This window comes from Sphaeramia orbicularis, chromosome 10, assembly GCF_902148855.1.
Source record: "Sphaeramia orbicularis chromosome 10, fSphaOr1.1, whole genome shotgun sequence".
In the NCBI taxonomy this organism is placed as follows: Eukaryota; Metazoa; Chordata; class Actinopteri; order Kurtiformes; family Apogonidae; genus Sphaeramia; species Sphaeramia orbicularis.
The window spans coordinates 19,322,700-19,347,058 of NC_043966.1; the positions used below are offsets into that span (position 1 = coordinate 19,322,700).

The 24,359-nt window shown below is 37.6% G+C and overlaps 2 protein-coding genes across 2 annotated transcripts in view; both read left to right on the top strand.

Moving 5' to 3' along the window:
- Positions 1-1,787: 1,787 nt before the first annotated feature.
- On the top strand, positions 1,788-22,578 carry bend4 (BEN domain containing 4). The gene is made up of 6 exons (XM_030145043.1): positions 1,788-2,322; positions 8,638-9,201; positions 17,029-17,120; positions 17,277-17,303; positions 19,885-20,125; positions 22,292-22,578. The coding sequence occupies exons 1-6, from the start codon at positions 1,788-1,790 to the stop codon at positions 22,576-22,578; spliced, it is 1,746 nt and encodes a 581-aa protein (XP_030000903.1).
- rab11fip5b (RAB11 family interacting protein 5b (class I)) overlaps positions 22,499-24,359 on the top strand; it is a 41,519-nt gene continuing 39,658 nt past the window's right edge. Inside the window, exon 1 of the mRNA XM_030146156.1 lies at positions 22,499-22,580. The gene's annotated coding sequence lies outside the window, so the exon portion shown is untranslated. The remainder of the gene's footprint in view (positions 22,581-24,359) is intronic.

Consider the following 24,359-nt stretch of genomic DNA (forward strand, 5'->3'; position numbering starts at 1 on the left):
TCAGGTGTAAAAAAAAAAAAAAAAAAAATCTTGACTAAGGTTCTCATAATTCATGCATGAAAGGGTTAAAAAAACAAAGCAACTAAAGATGAGGTAAAGTATAGTTTCCACTGAGATGTAATGAGTATAAAGTTGCATAAAATTGAGATACTGAGAGAAAGTACTTCTATTGTATTACATTTAAATAGTCTCATACATAAATTGCAGTTTTTTCAGTCTCTTGTGTATAAAATTAACCTCAGTTGTTTGTCCTTAAAAAGTAAAACCAGACTCAACCTGTAGGATCCACGAGTTCATGATATTACTTTTGTTTTACCTCTAATTTGCACATTTGCATGATAGTACCGAATTTCTGGTCACGTGATCGTGGGTGGAGTCTATTCGAGCACCTGTGCACGTGCTTTATGGGCTGTAGGACAGGAGAGAAGGTGAGTTGTTTTATTCTGGTCCTATTGTAACAGTTGTCTTCAGGTTTGTATCAGTGTGGATTTTATTAATATATTCAAGTTCTAACATGTATTCAGATCCATTTCTTTGCGCCTCAGACCTCAAACTCACAGACACTTTAAGTTTATTCAATCAACACTAAACCTAATCAATATCTTGTATCTTTCACCCTTTTCTTGGTGTTAACATTTACATCTGTTTGCCTGAATGTAAATAAACTGTAGTTCCCAGTGCGTAATTAACATCCTTTAAGTGTTAATGTGTTAGCTGATGGTGCATTCACAGACCTCCTCTGACTGTTAATCATTTAATTGCTAATCACTTTAAGGACTCCTTCCATTGTTTCGGTCTCATGCTCTTCTGTTTTATTTCCTCGGTCGTGTTTAAAACAAATATTGACTCAGCTCTTCAGTTCCATGTGTGTTGATGTTGCACAGAGGCGCAAACTACCGACCTGTTTTCCTGCTGAAAATGAGGAAAACATTTGGTTCCAGTAATCAGAAGCAGGTCTAGAGCCCCCATGCGTGCGTAAAACCATGTCTTTATTGTATAGATGTGGCGCCCTCATGTGGCGAAGCAAACTTTTAACCCCTCTGGGCAGTGGTTTTGTGGACAGCTGCCTCCAGACATGAGTGGATGTCACACACGGACACGGGAAATCGTGCGTAAAAAGAACGAGCAGTGGAATGTTTGGATGGATTAGTGTAAATATAGGTGCGTAAAATAAACTTAAGTCGTGGTGCGTAAAATAAAGTCTAAATGTTCATTCTATTTGATCTTTACTTTTGGATTAATTCTACAATAACATAATCTAAACATCTTTTAAATATGCGTAAATAATAATAATAATAATAATAAAAATGCAGTGATTCTGTGTCAGTGTTCATCATATTTGGATGTGGGTGTTGGTCTTTTCTTTCATTTGCGCTCATGTTGGCTATTGATGTTTTCAGCTCAGTATCAAAATGGCCTCTGCCTTTTCATTTGTACGATTCTGCGTTTTTTTTTTTTTTTTTTTTTTTTTCCCCCCCTTTCAGATTGCAAAACTACAGCGCCCCGCTGTTCTCTATGTGGATGGAGCTACAAAGAGGCAGGCAGCGGCGCGCAAGTCCCGCCTGTATTTCCCTCTGGAAGAGTCTCATTGACGGCGTTCCCGACTGGGGATTGGAGCGGCGGCTTGTCAGTAAATTAACCCACCCTTCAGAGTGTGTATGAGGGGAACCGAGCCAGACAGTGACGGATCTGATCCCCCCCCCCCCCTTTCAGTCATCAGCTGCCTGTCACTCCAGTGCGCGCAACACTGACCCCGAAGCCTTCCAAAGCTGTGACACCTGGCAGGGATGGAGGGAGAGATGCAGCCCGCGGATGAAGGGCCCTGCGCCCCGAAGATGTACCGACAACAACGGGGCCCCCACAGTACCCTGAAAACCTTCCAGAGCAAGCGGTCGGCGGGTAAGTCGCGCTTTGACAGGTCCGCTGTGGTCGAGATGCCTGTGTTTAGCGACGGGGGCGGACATCACTTCACTTTCCATCCCGGGCAGCCTCATCCGTTCCAGCCGCACCAACACCACCAGCGTCTGCAGCTCCATCAAACCAGCGTCGCGATCAGCAGCAGCCAGCAGCATCACCCCATCCCTCAGCAGCAGCGTTTCCCATGTGAGACCAGGCCCAGCAGCAGGGTCCCGACATCCACCTCAGCGGCCGGTTGCGCGGTGGCGGCGGCGGCGGCGGCTGCGTCTCTGAGCGCGCAACAGCAGCAGGAGCAGCGGCGCGGCGGTGGAGGAGGAGGAGGAGGAGGAGTGGAGCCCAGATTCTCCCCTGGAAGAGCAGCTCTGAACCAAGAAGCTCCAGACTGCACCTATGGAATCAGCTCAGGTGAGTGAAACTTGTTCAGAGTGAGTGATGAGAGTGACTCTGGACCAGTGAGAGTTTGATGGAACCTTAAATCATTGGATTTTTCATATAATATAATGTTTTGGATTGTGCATAAAGTGTTTAATAGAAGCCTAACAGATGTCCAGACACAATGAACTTGAATGAAAGGTGCAACTACTGACACTGTAAGGCAGTGCGTCTCTTTTGTTTGTCCTTCATCACCTGAGCGTCTTGTTTTTGTCCCCATTTCTTTCTTTCTTTCTTTCTTTCTTTCTTTCTTTCTTTCTTTCTTTCTTTCTTTCAGCAGTGATTGATTTGCTGCTGTAATGAGACCAGTCATGATTGAATCTCCAGTGTGCATGTGCTAAATATTACATTGGGTAATTGCCTGTCCATATGTGTGCGTGTGTTTACTATGTGTGTGTGTGTGTGTGCGCAAATGATCCTCACACACTCTCCTGTTGAAACATATTGTTCCATACTCATTTTTCTCCTCAGCTGCTGTTCATTAAAGGGCTGCGCTCTGGAAGAAATGTGTTCCCTGTGTGGAGGGCGGGTCCATGGGAACCAGCATTAAGATGAAAGCAATGAACCTAATCCTGGTAGATAGAAAATTAAACATTAGACATCTCATACTATAATCACATATTAATAATCTCTTCATCACTGCTGGGAGCAAAGGCTCCGTTAGCTGTTGGTTATTCTTTTACACACAATCCAGTATTCATTCTGAGCTCGGGTTGCGCTGTTAGACCCGTATAAACTACATGTGAACTGGAGGATATTAATACACAAGCATCGCAGTAGAGGATTACAGGTAAACTATACTCAAAGATTAGGATCTGGTCAAAAATAAACCTGATGCTTCGACTGAATCCATGTTAGAATACTTAGGTTTCAGTGATTGCTTTGTGCTTTTATTGAATGATGCTGGTATTAGTCCTTATTGTCCCAGTAGGATGTTTTTATTCACAGGTTCATTCATCCACAAACAAAACATACTCCATTTAACTCCTGCTACATTAATAACAGTTAGAGTGATCCAGTAGAAGGGCCAGCCTCAGCAAAAAAAATGTATTCTTTGTGGTAATGTCACTTTGACCGGATAAACTTCATGTCCTTGTCATGACTGGAAAAAAAAAGAAAAAAAAAAAACTGATGTCCTTCTCATGAAGAGAGGCATCAGAGACCACAGGACTCTGCAATCAGTTCGGCACACAATAACACAAATTGCATTGAAAAGCCTTCCCAAAGAGTTGTGATTAAAATAAATGGAGCTCATAAATTTGCTTCTGCCGAGCGTGTTGTTTTTAATGAAATTTTATGAGGCTCTCAGCTCACAGAACTGGTGAGATGACGGGGAGGGGGGGGGGCAGGGTGAAGGCGAATGATATCAGATACATCTCGACGGGTAAACAGAGACCGCACGCATATTAATAAATGCGACACATCTGCGCCAGGCTGATAGACACGTCTGAGCGAGTGGCAACGCAGCAGTGGCCGCCTAGAACTCATTTTGTTCATTTTGTGTGTGTAGGTGTGTGTGTGTGTGTGAGAGAGGCCAGTGGATTCATAATCATTACATGGAGCTATGTGTGAGATCATCACATTGAGACGTGCCTAGACTACAGGGGAAACTATACACTGAGGCTTGTTCTGGACAAAAGCTTGGTGCTCATTTTCATCGCTCTGCTGGGTTTCGTTACAGCATGAAGTGTGACTTAAAAGTTTATTGACAACCAGATAAAGCAATGCGATCAAGCTGACATTTCTATCACCGGTGAGGTCCGCTGTAGTTTATTAGAACACAAAGCTCTACCAAGATATGACAAGTCCAAAAAAAAAAAAAAAAAAAAAAAAAAAGAAGGAAGGAAGGAAAAACAAGAGCAGAAAGAAGCAAAACAAGTGAAGCGCAAACATTAAATTGCTCGTTTTCTTTCCATAACTGTGCAATAATCTGCCGCTTTCCTAAAGGGATTTTCATTATGTATCATCTTAATGAAAATGTTTTACTGAAGCCACAACACAGAAAAGAAAGAGGAGATTATCAGTTGACCAAGCAGTCTCATTTTAAGGTCCATTTATTGGATTTCCTGGAGAGTTCATCCATATCACGCTGCGTTTATCAGAAGTTTTCATTTGCATATCGTTCACGTTGAGTCATATTAAACCTGCTGAGTTTGAACACGCTCGCTACAATCACAATTTAGAGCACTAATGTTACTAATGAGGATTATGTGCAGCGGTGGAAGAAGCTAATCAGGTCTTTTATTTCCGTAGAACACTAATTTAACACTGTGAAAATACTCTGAATTTTAAAAAAAGGAGAAATATTTAGGAATTACCAGCAAAATACCCTACACAGGAAATTTGCTTGAGTAAAATTTACTCAAATTGAATAAAAAAAAAAAAAGTTACTCTTTGGGTAGAGCTCTCCAAACTCAATTTAGAGCCAAATTTACTCAGTATAGAGCAAAATGTATTCTTTTTGAGGAAAATACTTTTGACTCTGGAAAAAATCCTCAGTAATTTTTCCTGTGTATGCTATTATCATTTTGTCTAAAAAGTCAGTTTTTCTCTATATTTAATTTTATCACCATTTATTATGACATTATCCTCTGTATTTTGTCTTTTTTTCAGTTAACATCAGGTATTTTCCTATATTTAATTTACTGATGATGTGGATGTTTATAGAAGCTCAGATTAAAGTTGACGGTTATTATATTAAAAAAAGAGAAGCAACTTTTTCAGCAAAATATATCATTAACTGAACATCCACTGTCGTTTATCAAACTCTATGGGTTTTACTGGTGAATCAATGTTGTAGAAGATGACGGTGTTTCCACGGTAACTACGGAGCCTCTGAACATCTAAATGGGTCATATCTGATGATCATGAAACGATGACAAACTGTATTTTACACCAATTATTTACATGTATTGATAGGATTAGTGGATCAACAGGTATTAAACAGTTTAGATCATTGGATGGTTTTGGTCTTTTTGGGTCTTTATGGGTTAAATAACCTAAAAAAACAAAACAAAACAGGCTTGTCAATTCAGTTCAGTTTTATTTATATAGCTCCAAACGTCAATACAAAAATATCTCAAGGCACTTGACAAAGTGAAGTCAGGACCTAACAATATTATACAGAAATCAAACAGTTGGTGACTGTGGGAAGGAAAAACTCATCCAGAACCGGCTCCAGAAGAGAGAAAAGAAAACACAGTAAAAGCAGCAAATAACACAAACAGTGGGTGAATGGGCGGTCAATCACTGTACATCCACAGACTGAGATCCACCAGAAAGGACAGATGAAGAAGAAGGATGAACTAGAAAGAGACAACACAGAGTTATTGACCTGCAGCGGAACGAAGACAGTTTTAAAGAGGCTGATTTAGCTTAAGAGGAAGTTTCTCAACCCGTGAAGGGATACGTAACTATCACAACAGATCAGGAGAGATGTGGAATAGTGTAAAATATCAAAGCTGACAGACAAATATAGTGAAAATACTCCAAAAATTAGAACACGAGCAAATTATATACAGTGCAGTAGAATTAGAAATAAGCATAAATGGAAATCATCAAGTGAAAGCATCACAAATGTTCTTGAATTTGTATGTGAAAGCCCGTGTGTCACTAAACAACATGTCACCTTTTACAGTAGGGGTGTTAAACATACGGTCTGCGGGCCAAAACTGACCCACCAAAGCTTCTAATCTGGATCTCACTAAAGATATTAACAGTCAAAGGTGTCCACTGTGTTGTAGTTCAGGGACCACGTACAGATGAATGTGTTCTCATGTGGGTTGGACCGGTAGAAGAACAGTATAATATAGGCCTGTAATGATACACGTACCAAACCGTTGTGGTACACACCTGTTCGGTTCGGTACACAGCTGTACTGAAACGGCACAGTATGATGAGAAAAAGGAAAAGGAATGAAAGACGTTGTTCGATGCAGAACTTTAAATGTGCGCAAGTTTCACACGGACATATGGAAGGAGCACACATTGACCCGAAATATGAAATAGCAGTTGACATGAGGTTAAAAAAACAACAAATATGATGTGAACCTGGAAGGAAGAGACTGAAGACCCTCCACCATCAGTCCAGTCCAGTTTGGATCAGTTCAGGTTCAGGTGAAAGACAACAACGAGGAAAGAGACGTTAATAAGATGGACGTTGTTTGGCCCCTAGGAACTACAGTAGTTCTAAAACACTTACACTAGCTCTGTCTGTCTGTCTATCACGCACACTGTATAATAGAGGAATAAATAGAACGTTGAAAGTATGTAAAGTTTCACTTTCGTTTCACGGCAGCGTTCGTTATGTTCGTTATGGACTGTATCCCCAGGTATATAACTGCGCGCCCCCCCTACCCCCCGGCAAAAAAAAAAAAAAAAAAAAAATCTCTCATGCACACAGGCACACACAAATACACACAGTGTCCTAAACAGTTTGTTCTCTGTCCTAAAATAATGTGATTCATTGTGCTGTCAAAGTTTCTCTTCAGTTTGTTTGAACAGAATACCAGTTTACCCTCTTGTTAATGTTGCACTTCATGTGGAATTTTTTTTAATTTTTCTACAGAATGTGAACTGACAGAACTGTGATTAGATTTTTCTTGTTTGTTCAAAACTGCCTTTCAGGGAAAAGTGCAGTACTAATGTTTAAAATACATTTAGTAATATTAATAATTTATTTTATTTTCTATTTGATTTGTAGCAGCAGAATTATATTATTCCTGTTTTTCTATATTCTATTGTCTCCAAAAATTGGGGGAAAAAATGTAAAAAAAAAAAAAAATCATAAATGCATTAATAGACATTTTGAGTGGTTTTCTTTCTTCCCGTACCGAACCGAAAAAAAACGAACCGTGGCTTTGAAAACCGAAAACGTACCGAACCGAAAATTTTGTGTACCGTTACAGGCTTAGTATAATCACCTATATATGATATGATACAATACAATATGACTTTATTGATCTCACCGTGGGGAAATGTACGTGTTAACGGCAGCAAGAATAAAAAAATAAAGTGAAAAAAAGACGGGCAGCAACATTCAAGAGTGAAATATGAAATATAAAGAGATAATCTGCTGTTTATATTACTTGAACTGTACATACATAAATATTATTTACATGTTTACAATATAGTTCCAAATGACATGATGTGGAGGGATTGGCTGTGAACTGTTGAAAGATGTTTGTTAGTTGTAAAGCACATATGTAAATGATAACTTGAAACATTATATTGTTAAAATTGCACTTATTTTTCTGAGATAATGTCAGTTTGTTCAGGTTACTTTTCAGGTTCACATTTTTGATTGTTAGAAAAAAAAAATTACCTTTATTCACTAAAACAAGGAGAAAAATTCTGAGTCATTATTTATAAGTTAATATGTTATCACCACCGCCAGGAGGTATTGTGATCACTTTGCTTTGTGTGTTTGTTTGTTTGCTTGATTGTTAGCAGCTTTACGGGAAAACAGTTACAACCATCTTTACCAAATTGTGCCCACAGGTAGGACCTAGGCAATGGGACGAACCCATTAAATTTTGGGCTAAGTAGGCCAAAGTTCAAGGTCACAGCAAGGTCACAAAATCTAAAATTTTCCTATCTCTCATCATTGAGCAATTTTCAAAAATTCATAAAAAATTCAAAATGATTCCAATTAGCCTCCAATTTGCTCCACCCGTAGCTTATCACAATATCTTGAATCTGGCACAAAATTGTCCACATCCACTGTGGAATGTGGATTCTGTGGACATTTCATTTTAACATTGAAAATCCCATGTACGACACATTTTTCATTTGCATATGTTTCTGTCTGGTTTATATATGTTTCTATGTGGGTTACTACTGGTTGGCTGGTTTATATATGTTTTTATCTGGTTACCTCCACCAAGGAGGTTATGTTTTTGCCGGGGTTTGTTTGTTTGTTCGCAAGATAACTCAAAAAGTTATGGATGGATTTTCATGAAATTTTCAGGAAATGTTGATACTGGCACAAGGAACAAATGATTAAATTTTGGTGGTGATTTGGGGGGGGGGGGGCAGATCTGTCTTGGCAGATGTCTGCACTCTCCAAGTGCTTTTCCAGTTATTTTGTTGGTTTGACCTGTTTGAGATCGTATGTGCCCCTGAACTAAACTGAGTTTGACACCCCTGTTTTACAGCATCTACTGACTGTAATTTGTTAAAAAGCTCCAGATAGATGGTTGAAAAGTCTCTGAATCTGTTTGAACACCACCAGACTGAGCTGTGACGTTCCACCTTAGAAACCTCCTTATGTTTCCTGTGTTTGCTGCAGAGAACCGTCTCATCTTGGATGCCTTCGCCCAGCAGTGTAGCCGAGTCCTCAGCCTGCTCAACAACGGCCGCCTCCTGGAGTCGTCCTCCTCCCTCACCTCTAACATCAAGCTGGAGGACGGACCAGAGGAGGTCCAGGGGCTGCACTGCTCCTCCCTCGGGAAGACCAAATCTGAAGAGAGCTCCTCCACCACAGACCTAGAGGAGGAGGTCCAACAAAGCCATCTGAACCAACAACAGACCTCTGCTGTTCTCCGTATCTTCACAGACTCCCTCCAGAACTATCTCCTCTCAGGGCCTCAGCAGCAGCCACATCTGGCCTCAGGCCTGGAGGACGAGTGTCCGCGGGTGGAGCCCGGTTCTGGGGTTTCTCCTCAGCGCCACAGCCTCGGGGGGTGGGGCTCCCCGACCCCGTCAGAGTCCTACGGTCACCCGTCGTCCACGCTGCCTGAGGAGGAGGAGGAGGAGGAAAACTGCTGTCCACGCTGCCTGGAGCTGGAGCAGGAGGTTCTGTCGCTGCAGCAGGAGAACGAGGAGCTCCGCAATAAGCTGGAGAACATCCCAGGTATTGTATTAAATGTTAAAAAACTCCAGCAGCACGTGTCAGATAGAATAATAATAATAATAATAGAATAATAATAATAATAATAATAATAATTTTTTACACGACTGTACTAGAGCCTGACCGATTAATCAGCCAGCCGATTAATCGGTCGGGCTCTAGATTATAGCGTTTCACCAATTAATCAACATCGGCCAATATGTGGCCGATGTATTAACTTTTTTGCTGCGCGGAGACTCTGTCGCTCGCTGCTCCTGTGTGTGTGTGTGTGTGTGTGTGTGTGACACGGAGAGTCAGATGAACAGTAAAGCGAGTTAGTTTCACTTTCACTCCTGCCCGGACAATGACACTAACACCCCCACACACACAATCACATAATCACGGAGCTCCTGCTAATCCCCCCTGCTCTGATTCCGACTCCGACCCCCCCCAACCACCACCACCACCGGCGAAAATCACGGACCGCTACCGCGTGCTCTGACAAGGATGGACCGCTAACCCCCGCCCCCCGAAAATCACGGACCCCCTGTCTTATGAAGTATTCACCCCCCCACACACACCCATGTACGTGCACTTCCTGTCTACCTCACAGTTTCATTCTGCTGGCAGGCCTGGGTGTTAATAGTGTAGGGGAGACTGGGGACAGTTGTAACACAGGTCAGTTGTAACTCTTGCTATTGCTCCAATCAGGAACAACTTAGGACTCACCTAATTCACTCTGCACATGCTCAGTTTAGTCCTTAGTCCACATGGGAAGTTGTAGTGCCGTGAGGCAGACACATCCAAATTTGTGAGTGAAAACATAATTGTGTGGTCAGTCATATGTTTTGCTCTAATTATTTTTGTGATTGCATAGTTTGCATTTGAAAGTTGTGTAAATTATATTTGTGAGATAAACAAAGACTTATGCAACTGTTTATCCACCTGTCCACAATTATCTAATATAAGATTATTATATCCTGTGTAGAGCAGTGTTCTTATTTCATATATCGGCCAATATATCGGTTATCAGCTTTTTTTAGCCCCCATTATCGGTATCGGCCCCAAAAATCCCATATCAGTCGGGCTCTAGACTGTACATAACCATCTATTAAATCCTCAGAGCTCCATGGGTATTTGTCTTGATTTCTACATACTTTCTTAAATTCTCCTTTTTACGGTACCTGGAAACCACACAATAGCAACGTGTTTTATATAAAAATGTTCAGGACCATCTCAGCTTTAGGTGTAAAGCCTGTTTTTGTGCTAGAGTACTGTTTAAAGAGATAATTCAGGCCAAATGCTGACAGCTTGGTGTCAGATTTGTGAAAAATTTCAAATCTCTTGTGAAAACGCAACTTCACTCATGTGGACGAAGTGTTTTGGTGCTTGAAATAGGTTTAACACAGTCTTAGCTTGCGATTTGTTGGGGTGGGGGGGTGGGGGGGTGGACTGAACTGAACTGTCGGCAGTCTCAGAATTCGCGAACGTCCCCATGCACTGGGGTGCTGTAAAGGGGAGGAAAACGTGACAAATTCATGAGGCCCAGCATTTGTGGGGGGGCCATAGAGCAGTGGAGGGGGTCTAGTGGATACAGGTTAGAAGTTGTGAAAATTTTGTGTAAGATCCGCTGTATAATAGAGGAATAGAACCCAGGAGTTGGATGTTGAAAGTATGTAAAGTTTCACTTTCGTTTTACGCCAGTGTTAGTTACGTTAGTTATGGGCCACACCCCCACGTACATAACTGCTGCCCCACCCACCCACCCCGCTCCGACAAAAAAAAAGAAGAAAAAAAAAAAAGAAAACATCCCTCCTCTGTTTTTTTGACCAATCACACCCTGAATATATGAATGAATTAAGTGTAGAAAACATGTCTAAAATGAAACTTTCTAATCCCATCTTTTGAGCATAAATGTCTGTCATTCTATTTTCACCAAAATGTCTCCGATGTGAGATAAATGAGGCTGAATAATGACTTCATGTTGCATATTAAGCTTCATTAGATGTGTGCATGTCGGCAAGTGTCCATCAAAATTATTAATAGACATCAATATCAATATATAAATGAATCCGACAACCAGATGTTCCACCTCCTCCACTTTAAATAACGTACCCTTCAGTCTTATTTTTCTAATTCAGTCCAAACAGAAGGAGCTTTAATGCATTTTCTTTCAGTTCATCATTGGTCTTTAGTTCACTTAAGGATAAATCCTGAGATGTTAACTGGAGCTGCCCAGATGTACATTTTTTGAAGATACAAAAAAGCAGAAGTAAAATAGATACGTAAGAACATACTGATGTAGTCTAGAAAATTCAGACTATTTGACTTAAAGGGGTCATATTTTGCTAAACCCTCTTTTATTAGTCTTTGGTTCATTTATTTGTGTATTTAGACCCTAATAGTTCAAAAAGTTTGAATTTGAACCCTCCAGGTGCTGCAAATCTATCTTTATATTCATTTTAGCAAAAATCCAGTGGATTTCTACAACCTGTTTTAATTCCTTCTTAATTTGTTGCGTCTGTAACTAGTTACGTGACGACATTTGCACATATAAGGTCAAGACTTCAGACGAACATTTCTCCCAGTACGACATAATAGTTTGTCAGCAGCAGCGGTTGTAGTCCATACTGAAAATATGTCCAAACTTCGAGCTGATTACCTAAAATGTTCAGTTGTTGGTTGAACGGGACAGAGCAGCACAGCCAACAACCTGGAGGGGGCGGGGCCTAAAGTGGCTCCTTTGCATTTAAAGGGTCAGCGCTCAAAACCACCTTTCTGGTGTCACTACTCAGAAATAGGGTTGCACTGCAAAAATCTAAATCTTACAAAGTGTATTTTTCTCATTTCTAGTCAAAATATCTCATCACACTTAAAATAAGACATAATCATCTAAAGAGTAACTTTTCAGTGAGATATAAGAATTTATTTTTAGACAATAGATCTAGAAAATCTTATTTCAAGAAATTTTACCAAGATAATTTTCACTTGTTCCATTGGCAGATTTTTTTTGCTTAATTCAAGATTTTTTTTTTTTTTTTTTATGCTTAATTCAAGATTTTTTTGCTTTATTCAAGATTTTTTTTTTTTTTTTTTTTTGCTTAATTCAAGCAAAAAAAAAAATCTGCCAGTGGAACAAGTGAAAATTATCTTGGTAAGATTACTTGAAATAAGATTTTATAAGATCTACTGTCTAAAAATAAGTTTTTATATCGCACTGAAAAGTTACTCTTCAGGTGATTATGTCTTATTTTAAGTGTGATGAGATATTTAGACTAGAACTGAGAAAAATACACTCTGTAAGATTTTGATTGTTACAGTGTGAAGATGGACCTGTGGAGTTGAATTAATGAAGAATTCAGAGCCAAGCATAGCATTTACAGTTTATGTAGACCACAGGAAAATGTTTTAAAAATCCATAATTCCTTTTAAAAAAGCTAAATATCACTCCTTCAAAGGGTTTAGAAATCACAATGAAACTCCCCACATTTAAACATTTTCCATATTCTGTAACCCTTAGTGAGATACGTGTACATATGTCATATCACTGATAAAAATGTGGCAACAACAACAAGTTTCCTTTAGGTGGTTGGACTTGAAAATAAAATTAATCTTAGTCTTTTTACAGCGGCTGAATATGAGGGGTAAATGGAAGCATCATCTTTTAAAATATTTATATTAAACACAGCTTTCACAGACTTTAAATTTATTCATCAGCTTTAATGTTTGTAGTAAATAAAGTAGCCTTCACAACAACTTTACTGACCCATGGCTTGGATTTTTTAAGCCTCCACTCGACTACAGTGATGAGTTCTGTCATCGTGTTGGTTCCGAGCCGTGTCTAACACTTTGTTTTCACCATGTTGTGAATTTGGTGAAGGTCGTAACACACAATTCGCATAATTTTCCAACTCATCAAACCATCCAAGGACCTTTCATACCCTGCTTTCATTTTGTCTTCACTCTAATTATTTTCAGTTTTCATTATCTGTAAATTCCACTGAGAACTGCCTCATCTGTAAAATGACAGAAAAGAGAAAACAAAAATGCATGACATCTTTAAAATGTTTCAACAATTGTTCCAAACTTCACAAATAATCATTTCACTGTTTTGTATTGAGATGGAAACCTCATGTCTGCAGATGTGAGAAGCTGGAACCAGTGAATGTAAAAAAGAATAATAAGATGCTCAATTGTTTAGGTTCAGATGATTCTTTTCATTTGACTCACATCAGCGCGAAGTAGTTGGAGCAGAAAATTATCACTTCGCTGTTTTAAAACTCTTTGTTTTTCATCTTTCAGTTCAGTATAAGCAGAATATTATACATAATGGATGTTTAACTTATTATACGACCTGCACATTGTTATAGTTTAATGCATTTGTTTTGATGATTTTAAAACCTTATTTTTTAGTTATTCTTCAGTATGAATCTTTGACTTAAATGCATGTTATCAACAAGAATTACAAGACATTGAGCAGGTATTAAAAGCGTCTCCCATCTTTAAAGGAGGAAATAATCTAATGCATTTTAATTATTATGCAGCAGATGGAGGATAGCAGTGATTTCATTGTGTGTTTGCACCTGGACACATGGCACTGATTTGACTATTTATACCAACAAGCTCATCCAAAAGCATGTGTAACCTGAGTTTGTATTGAAACAGGGTTCTGGTTAGTGAGTGGATCTGATACAGGACTTTCACCTGGACAGCTGGGTTTGATTCATGATAAGTTCAATTTTTTTTAATTACCCCGAACCCCAAAGGAGAGGCAAGGGGTATTGTTTTTGGTTTGGTTTGATTTGTTAGTTTGTTTGTTAACACTTTAGCAGCAAAACTATTGGTAGAATTCATACCAAGTTGGGTTTATAGATTTCCAGTGACCCAGAATAGATGTCATTACATTTTGGGAAAAGGAGGTCAAAGTTAAAATTTTTTATGAATTTTTAAAATCTTTTTTTTCCCCCAGTTACTTAAAATGGGCAAAATTTCAGATCAAGGTCAAGGTTACTTTAGTTGTACCTGTAGGTAGATTTGTTTTGCAGTCTAGGTGATTGCTTTGGTATTACAACAAGACATACGTTGAACATGTAAGACAGGTACTTCATCACGCTTACAGACAGGACAAAAAGTGCTCAGTGTTCCACCATTCATCAGTATAGCAGCATGGGTAAGTAAAAGAATAAAATAATAAATAAGATCAAATAAATAAAAACAAGATGCCATAGAACACAATAAAAACCAGAAAAGATAAGAACAATCTAAGATAAAAATCAGGATGAGAACATAAAATTTAAAAATTTAAAAATTTGAAGTCACAATAATAATAAATAGAGCAAAGAAATGGAATAAATAACTAAAATAAGTTAGTAAACTGCAATGTCACTGTTTCTTATTGAGCTCAGTGACGGCGACAGGAATAAAGCTATTTTTATAAACGCTGTGTCCTGCACCTTGAGACTAAAAACCTCCATCCAGAGGAAAGGAGCTAAAAATCACCTCGTAAAGAATGGGAGTCATTATTAAGAATTGCTGAAGCCATCCTCTGTACCTGTTTAGTGTACAGGGAGGCGGGACAAGACTGAGACTCACCAATCAGGCGACTGGTCTATATAAACATCAGTTTTGTTTCAATTTACTTCAAACTTTGCACATATATAGAGGCTATTAATATGCTAACATCAGCACATGCATAGACATGATGACATCAGCTGGATCGATGCCAATATAAGCTACAATACATGCGAGGGGCGGGGTTTGTTGTGCCTGGCACCACTTGTTTTAGTCGTGGTTTGGATGCATTTAGGTCTCTGTACTTTTTGTTTAGGATTTGGAAAACACCATGGTTTGAATTAACCCATAAAGACCCAAACAGCTACTGGCAACCAAAATCATTTACTGATTTAAAAAGTTAAATACATGTTGATCCATTAATCCTATCAATACATGTCAATAATTGGTGTAAAATGCAGTTTGTCATCTTTTCATGGTCATCAGATATGACCCATTTGGACGTTCAGAGGCTCCGTAGTTACCGTGGAAACACCGTCCTCTTCTACAAAATTGATTCACCAGTAAAACCCATGAAGTTTGATAAATGACAGTGGATGGACACACTTGGTTTATGTTCAGTTAATGATAGATTTTACTGAAAAAGTCACATTTTCAGTAAAATCCATTTTTTATGTTTTGAATATAATAACCCTCAACTCTAATTTGAGCTTTTATGGACATCTGTCATGATTAGTAAATTAAATGTAGGGAAATACCTGATTTTCACTTAAGATGCAAATATTACAATGAATAGTGATAAATCACTTAAGAAAAGTTAAAAATTGAGGGAAAAAATCATTTGGGAACTGTTACAAAAGTAACAGTGGGTCTTTATGGGTTAAAGTGTCCCTTTCACAAAGCATTTCTGCCAGAGCTCTTTGCACTCAGGTGTAAATATCATACATTAGTGTATAATAACGGAATGTAAATAATACCTGTGATACCACTGTTATCATTCTGTTATTGATAGAAGTTTATTTCTTTTATCTGCTGGTTCAGCCCATTGTCTGTGAGGGAGAAGAACACCTTAAACACTATTGTTAAAGAAGATTATTGGTGTTTGGCAGAGAAATCTGGGAGAAAAAACAGCTGAGAAAGCCCAAATAATTATCATCCAACCAGATCACATTCTACTAAACACATTTGTACCGCTGCATTCAGGTCAACGCTATGATGTGCCCAAAAGCAAAACAGATCGCTACGTAAACTCGTCATGTAAACTCTGTTCCTTCTTCCACCCATTTTAGATGAAACTGACTATTTTTAGAGGATTTATTTGTCAGGCTCCAGATGCAGCTTTGTTGTCATTCAACCATATGATACTATAAGTCCCAGGTCTCAGTGTATGCAGCATGAATAGAATAAAAAAATAAATAAGAGCAAAAATAAAATAGAATAAAAACTACCATAAAAATCCACCAAAACAGAATAAAATAAACCTCTGAATTTATTGGGTATCAGTTATGTCTCTTAATCCATAAAGACCCGAACACCCACTGGTGACCAAAATTATTTATGTTTAATCCCTGTCTATTCCATTAATCCTATCAATCCATACAAATAATTGGTCTAAAATATAGTTTATCTTTTCATGGTCATCAGATATGACCCATTTGGACGTTCAGAGGCTCTGCAGTTACCATGGAAACATATCATCTTCTACAACATCGATTCACCAGTAAAACCTGTGGATTTGGATCAATGACAGTAAATGGAGACATTTGTTTTTATGTTCAGTTAATGATATATTTTACTGAAAAAGTCACTTTTTCCTCCATTTTCTCTGTTTTTGATGTAATAACATTCAACTTTTACTTGTGCTTTTATGGACATCAAATATGATCTGTAAATATGTATAGGAAAATACATGATTTTCACTTACAAAATACTGAGCATAATATTAGAATAAATGGTGATAAATTACTTAAGAAAATTTACAAGTAGAGGAAAAAATCATTCAGGTCTTTATGGGTTAATGTTTTCTTTTCTGATTGTTGTTCCTAGTGAGACAGCTGAGAATGAATTATAAATAAATAAAATAATATAAATAATAAAATAAATAAAGTGAGCTGAAGAGTATGATGGGCCTGGATGCAAATACCTTCTGCCTTAAAATAAGACGTTTCTAATCTGTTTTTAGTCTTATAATAATTGTTTTTTATAATCATTCCTGAACTTTCTGACAGTGGACAGTCAGAATATGAAGGCTGACTAAAGTCTGTTTGTACCTGACCGCTGTTTTAAACCGTGAACTCGTCCTATTTACCTCCAGTCACATTAGTTTGTGTTTTTCTGCAGTTCCCTGTCAAAATGTTCTCGACTACTTCAAGACTGTTCTTGAGTTTCACAACCAGCTGGTTCAGCCGACGCCAGAGGAGCAGCTTACCGAGGTGAGGAAACAAGCTCCTGCACATTATTTCACAATTTATTTTTATTTTAAGCACGAGCTGTCGATAGCATATGCCAAGCTGCAAAAATATCTGTGTCTTTCTTCATGGTGTCAATTCAAGTGGCGTGAAATCCTTTTTTTTTTTGTTTTGTTACAGGAAGAAGAACGGCAATCAGTCTTTGAGGTTAGTGTTTTCCTGACGTCCGTAAAAGAACACAATCTGGTCAGAAACTGAGTAAAATTGACACTGAAAATGTTTTACACCCAGAAAGAACAGTCTTTAGCCCTTTATAGGGCACTCATATGTACTCTGAAATACGTTTTTTTTTTTTGTTTGTTTTTTTTTGTCATTTAAGTTTTTATTGGTTTTCTTTTCTCATATTATCAGTAATTTACAAACAGAAAAAAGTGGGAAAAAACAAAACAACAAAATAAAACAAATAAAACATACTCTGATATACTCCGGAATTCAAAATTTCAACCTTAGTGTGTTATTGGAGGTAGTGATGTAAGTCTTGAGACTGGTCTTTAGACCAGTTTTTTGTGGTCTTGGTCTTGTCACGTACTCAACTCATTTGGTCTCGGTCTTGTCCTGGTCTCGGACATAGTGGTCTTGATGGGATTTGTACAAAAACCACATCATCACAGAATAGTATCATTATTTATTATCTTCAAATCCAACCAGTCAGATGCATCTATTTTAAAAACATGTGACATTGCATAAGACTTAATATGAACATCTCCGTCGTACATCCCATCTGTTTCCCTTGACAAGTTCTGATAAACTGGTCCTAGGAGACGACAGCTGAGAATATTGTTTTCCATCCTGGAGGGAGTGTTAACATTCATGAAATATACAGTTGCAGAAACAATTATTAGACCACCCCTTGTTTTCTTCAGTTTCTTGTTCATTTTAATGCCTGGTACAACTAAAGGTACATTTGCTTGGACAAATATAATGATAACAAAAACAGCTCATAAGAGTTTAATTTCAGAGCTGATATCTATCCATTTTCCATGTTTTCTGGATAATAACCCAAATCACTTCTGTTCTTACATCAATATCTATGGCATTGTACTGACAAAAACAGTGCTTTTAGGCATTCCATGTTTTCTTTTCTGTCTGTTTTAGTCACATGATACACACAGGAGTTAGTACTTGATTGCATAACCATTGTTTTTGATGACTTTTGATGGTCTAATAATTTTTTCCGTGACTGTTGGCGTAACGTGTAACTATGACAAATCTGGGTGATTTAAAATCAAAGACATGAGGACAATATAACAGAAAAGATAACATGAATTTGATTTAACTAGTCATGACACTTTACAGCGATGCCTTTTGCTCTACAACTGATCTGAGGAATCATGTCATGGTGATTGTAACTCTTGTCTGTTTTTGGTCTTGGTCTCGCCTTAGTGCAGTGGTTCCCAACCTTTTCTGACTCGTGACCCCATTTTAACATCACAAGTTTCTGGCGAGCCCAGACATTCAAAACGGAGACATTTTTTTTAGCTAAAATTAATTTGTTTTTGATCATGTAACAGTTTGCTATACTATGTTGCAAATAAATGTTAATTTTAGAGGACATTTAGTCTATATAATGTATATTATTATGGACGGAGGCAGAAAAGCCAGGTGTAGATTACTGCACAAAGTGAGAATGTTATTTTCCTTGGTCAGGATATGTACAGTCAGTCCAGCTTGGATTTACAAGGCTGACAATTAATACTGAACAAACAAGAACTCAAACTATGAATTATGAAAGAGCTGCAGCATCTGAAACCGACCACAATGAACATTTGACAGATAAACAGAACCACAGTGCTTCAGTTTCAGCTTCACAGTTTTATGGATTGTGATTGTCTCTCTCAGCTCATCATTTATTTTTTATTCGTTTTCATTTTTTGTTTTTAGCAATTACTAGAAATGTCAGGTGACCCCATGTGGGGTACTAACCCCAAGGCTGAAAAACACTTCCTTAGTGTGTCATGGTCTTGGTCATGGTCTTGTCTTGGTCTCGATACCCTTAGGTCTTGGCAGTGTCTTGGTCTTGGCCTAGCTGGTCTTGACTACAACACTAGTTGGAGAACATAACAAGACTTTATTACTTTTGGGTTTTTTTTCCACATTTTTTTTATTGTTATGCAAAAAATCAAGGTCAATCAAGGCCAAATGTGGTGCATTTGGTGACAAATAGTGGCAAAAAAAAAAAAAGAAATGTGAAATTTCCCCTTGGTGAGATCAATAAAGTCATATTTAAAAAATAAATAAATAAATAAAAAGAAATCTAGTGTATATATATATATATATATATATATAAAATACAAGAAAGACACATGTAAGGATCATGTATTTTAGAACATTAGAACATCACTTTTAGAAGATTAGACCAACATCGGTGCTGATCCAGACCCCTGTCCACATCCACATTCTCCCTTTGAACATCATTCCTTACATTAGTACCATTACTTCATGGTACCTAACAAAGCAGGTACACTCACTGTTCATGCAGAGGTGGACCTTACAGACCCTGTAGACCACATTGGACCTGATTGTTGCCTCACTGTCTTGAAATGTATGCCGAACTTCCCAAAAATAGTCACTTGCTCGATAAAGGGTTAAATGGTTCAAACCAAGGCCTCACCGTCTCCCACCGTGTGATTCTAAATGTAGAGTTCATATGATGAGTGACACTGTACTGGATGTGGTCTACACCCACAGCTGAACTGACTCGGAGTGAACGTGGTCTTTCTCCCTGCAGGGGAGTAAGCAGCTGCTGGAGAACTATCCGCTCTTCATCTCTAACAAGCAGTGGGACGAGGCTGTCAACTCCTCTAAAAAGGACGGCAGGCGGCTGCTGCGCTACCTGATCCGCTACGTCTTCACCACAGACGAGCTGAAGTTCTCCTGTGGTTTGGGTAAAAGGAAGCGTTCAGTCCACTCAGGAGAACCGGGCCTCGAGAGACGACCACTCAACCCCGTCAAAGTCAGCTGCCTCAGAGGTACACAGGAGTCTGTAGTGTTCTGTACTTCAGCGGTGTATTTAACCCTTAAAGACCCAAAGAGCCACTGGCGACCAAAAGCATCTACTGATCTAAACTGTTTAATACCCGTCGATCCACTAATCCTATCAATACATGTAAATAATTGATGTGAAATACAGTTTGTCACCTTTTCATGGTCATCAGATATGACCCATTTGGATGTTCAGAGGCTCTGTAGTTACCATGGAAACACCATCATCTTCTACAGCATTGATTCACCAGTCAAACCCATGGAATTGGATCAATGACAGTGGATGGACACACTGGGTTTATGTTCAGTTAATGATAGAGTTTACTGAAAAAGACACTATTTCTTCAGTTTTCTCTATTTTAATATGATATCCTTTGAATTTACAGGGGTTGGACAAAATAATGGAAACACCTTAAAAAATCAACAAAATATAATTTAATATGGTGTAGGTCCGCCTTTTGCGGCAATTACAGCCTCAATTCTCCGAGGTATTGATTCATACAACTTGTGAATTGTTTCCAAAGGAATTTTAAGCCATTCTTCAGTTAGAATACCCTCCAACTCTTTTAGAGACGATGGCGGTGGAAATCGACGTCTTACTTGAATCTCTAAAACTGACCATAAATGCTCAATAATGTTGAGGTCTGGGGACTGTGCCGGCCATACGAGATGCTCAACTTCATTAGAATGTTCCTCATGCCATTCTTTAACAATTCTAGCTGTATGGATTGGGGCATTATCATCTTGAGGTGAAGGTGTTTCCATTATTTTGTCCAACCCCTGTACGACAACATCTACGTGATCAGTGAATTAAATGTAGGAAAATATATGACTGACACTGAAAAAACTCAAACTAATGAGGATAATATTATAATAAATGGTTATAAATCACTTAAGAAAGGTTAACTAGAGAGACAAATTTATTTGGGAACTGCCACAAAAGTAGCACTGGGTCTTTATTGGTTAAAGTAAATCATCTGCTTTTACTGACGTGTTTATGACATAAATGCACTAGAGCAGCAACCAGTAGTCCATTAATTCATTAAAAATAATGGCAACTAAATTGACGTGTTGTTTTATTAGTTTAACCCTGTAAAAGTTGGCCCATCAAAAACAAGTCAAAAAATTCAACTATACACAAAACAAATTGGTCAACATAGCATAGTGGTTATGATTTCACAGGAATTGTTATTGTGAAAATACCCAAAATGCATTTTAAGATAGTATTAAAGTGGTCAGTCATTAATTAAATGAATTAAATCATAAAAATAGTATGTATTTGTGTTGTTTTATAAATGCTGTAGATTGCATTACAAAACTGTGGCTTGACCATTCATGGATAAAACACCTTATTATTATTATTATTATTATTATTATTATTATTATTATTATTATTATTATTATCTTCTGCAGTATCAAATTTAATACACACGTTTTTAACACAATTTAACTGTATTACAAAGAATCAATTATTAATTAACTATCCATTGTTTCAGTACCTGAAGTACCTAATCAAAAGAAATGAATAACAATATAAACTATATATAAATTACCAGAGACATTTATGCAAAAAGGGTGTGGATGATTATCGATTTGAGCCATATTGAAAAAAAACAAAAAACAAAAAACTTTCCACTGGCTGCAGTGGGGTGATAATCCACCAGGTGGCAGAAAACACATATTCGTTCACATACAACAGGTTTTTAAGGAAAATGTTGACCTTGTTGATAAGGTAAAGCCTAGTGTGGCAAATATGATACAAATGGTTTTATAGGAGTAAGTGTTTCATCATCTTCTACAACACTGATTCACCAGTAAAACCCATGGAGTTTGATGGACACACTTATTTTATGTTTAGTTAACAATATATTCTGCAGAAAAAATAATCTTTTTCTTTATTTTTCTCTGTTTCTGATATAATAACCATCAACTTTAATCTGAGCTTTAACGAACATCTACATAATCAGCACATTAAATATAGGAAAACACCTGATTTTCACTTAAAAATACAAAATACAGAGCGTAATAAAAGAATAAATGGTGATAAATGACTTAAGAAAGATTGAAAATAGAGAAAAATTCATTTGGGAAGTGACACAAAAGCAGCGCTGGGTCTTTATGGGTTAACTATAATAACCTGGTGTTTGTGTCAGAGATGATTTTCTTAAAACCACACACTGGATGGTTCGACCTCTCCTCAGAGTTCATCCGGATGCACTGTGCCTCAAACCCCGACTGGTGGATGCCGTCAGAGGAGCAGATCAACAAAGTGTTCAGCGACGCCGTGGGTCACGCTCGTCAGGGCCGGGCGGTCGGAACCTTCCTGAGCAGCAGCGGCAGCGGGAGCAGCACCAGCAGCCTCTACATGGACGGCTTCGACGGACACCTGTCCCAGGACGAACTGTATCTGAAAGGCTGCCAGAACGGCCAGTCGGACTGAAGGTAACAGACGAGGCGGCGGCGAGTGCCCGAAATGTAGCTGTACAACAACATATCCCAAAACACTGACCTTATCCTGTCACTTTACTGTAAAGACAAACATTCCAGATGTTTATCACGTACAACAAAACTGAGACGTTCCTCTTTTTGAAGAGTTTTGTAGCCTTTTTTTGACATTTTTATACCAACCATTTACTTTGGTTTAGTCACACTTTTACAGTTAAAGGAGGTTTTAGATTTACACAGATTTTTAGTCTTTAATTTCTTACTTTTCTGTAGTTTTAATGTTTTTTTTGGTTTTTTTTTTAATGGTGACTGAGTCATTCCGGGGCATTTGCTTTTGTGTACATTCCATTCACATACAGTAGTGGAAAAAATTATTAGACCACTCTTTTTCTTAAATTTCTTGTTCATTTTAATGCCTGGTACAACTAAAGGTACATTCGTTTGGACAAATATAATGATAAGAACAAAAATAGCTCATATGAGTTTAATTTCAGAGCTCATATCTATCCATTTGCCATGTTTTCTTGATACAAACTAAAATCACTTCAGTTCTTACATCAATATCTATGGCATTGTACTGACAAAAACAGTGCTTTTAGGCATTCCATGTTTTCTTTTCTCTGTTTTAGTCACATGATACACACAGGAGTTAGTATTTGATTGCATAACCATTGTTTTCGATGACTTGATGGTCTAATAATTTTTTTCACGACTGTATACAGTAAAGTCAACATCTGCAACAACTCACTGATGTATCAAACTGGCAATCAAAAAGAAACAAATCTGATTAATCACTTAAGTAATTTTCCCAAAAATGCCACAAAAAAAAAAAAAATGTTGCAGATTCTCAGATATTTCAGACTGGTGCTTTTCTTTATTACTAATAACAAACTTTATTTCTATAGGATTTTAACAGAATAACAAACAGTTTGGCAGAAGAAAGTTAATTTTTTTTTTTTTTTTTTTTTTTTTTTTTACATTTTATTGAAGAAAGTCCTAATCAATTAACTGCCAAAATAACTGATAATGAAAACAATCATTACTGGCTTTGAGGAGATTTTTGTGTTCGAGTCAAGTCTTTATTTTCATCTTTATTTTCATCATTACAGAAAAGTAGCATTTCATATTTTTTGGTGAAGCACTTTTTAATCCAGCCCCTCTAAAGGAGTGCCTCTGAAAAGTTTGGAGAGCAAATGTCATGTGTTATATTTACCTGTAGTCTTGCACTTACATCACGTTTGTTTCTCCCCTTAAAGCAAGTTTGAAGTTTTATTTCTTAAACGGAGAAGTGCATTTAAAAAGAAAGTCTTTCCAATGTGCTCCAATGCAGTTCCCTTCATTTAAAAGACAGTTTTAGTAAATGCTGGTCTCAGATTTCAGGAAATGCAAATACAAACCAACTTCTGCCATTTGTTGAATCATTACTCACAGCTTTCTAGTTTTGACATTAATAGCTCAAAAATGGAAAAAAAAATCCTAAATCTGCAAAAGTTATGTCTAATGTTTTTTCTTTCAGACACTGTACATGTTCTTATAGTGAACATATTAACCCTTAAAGACCTAGAACTATGTTTATGGTGACTTACAAATGATTTTTTTTCTAAATTTAACCATTCATTTCTTGTGATATTGTCCCCTGCTTTTTGCATTTTTCAGTGAAGATCAGGTATTTTCCCATATTTAAGTTAATTATCGTGTAGATGTTCATAAAAGCTTAGAGTAAATTTAAAGGTTATTACATGAGAATAGAGAAAACTAAAGACATTAGGCTTATTC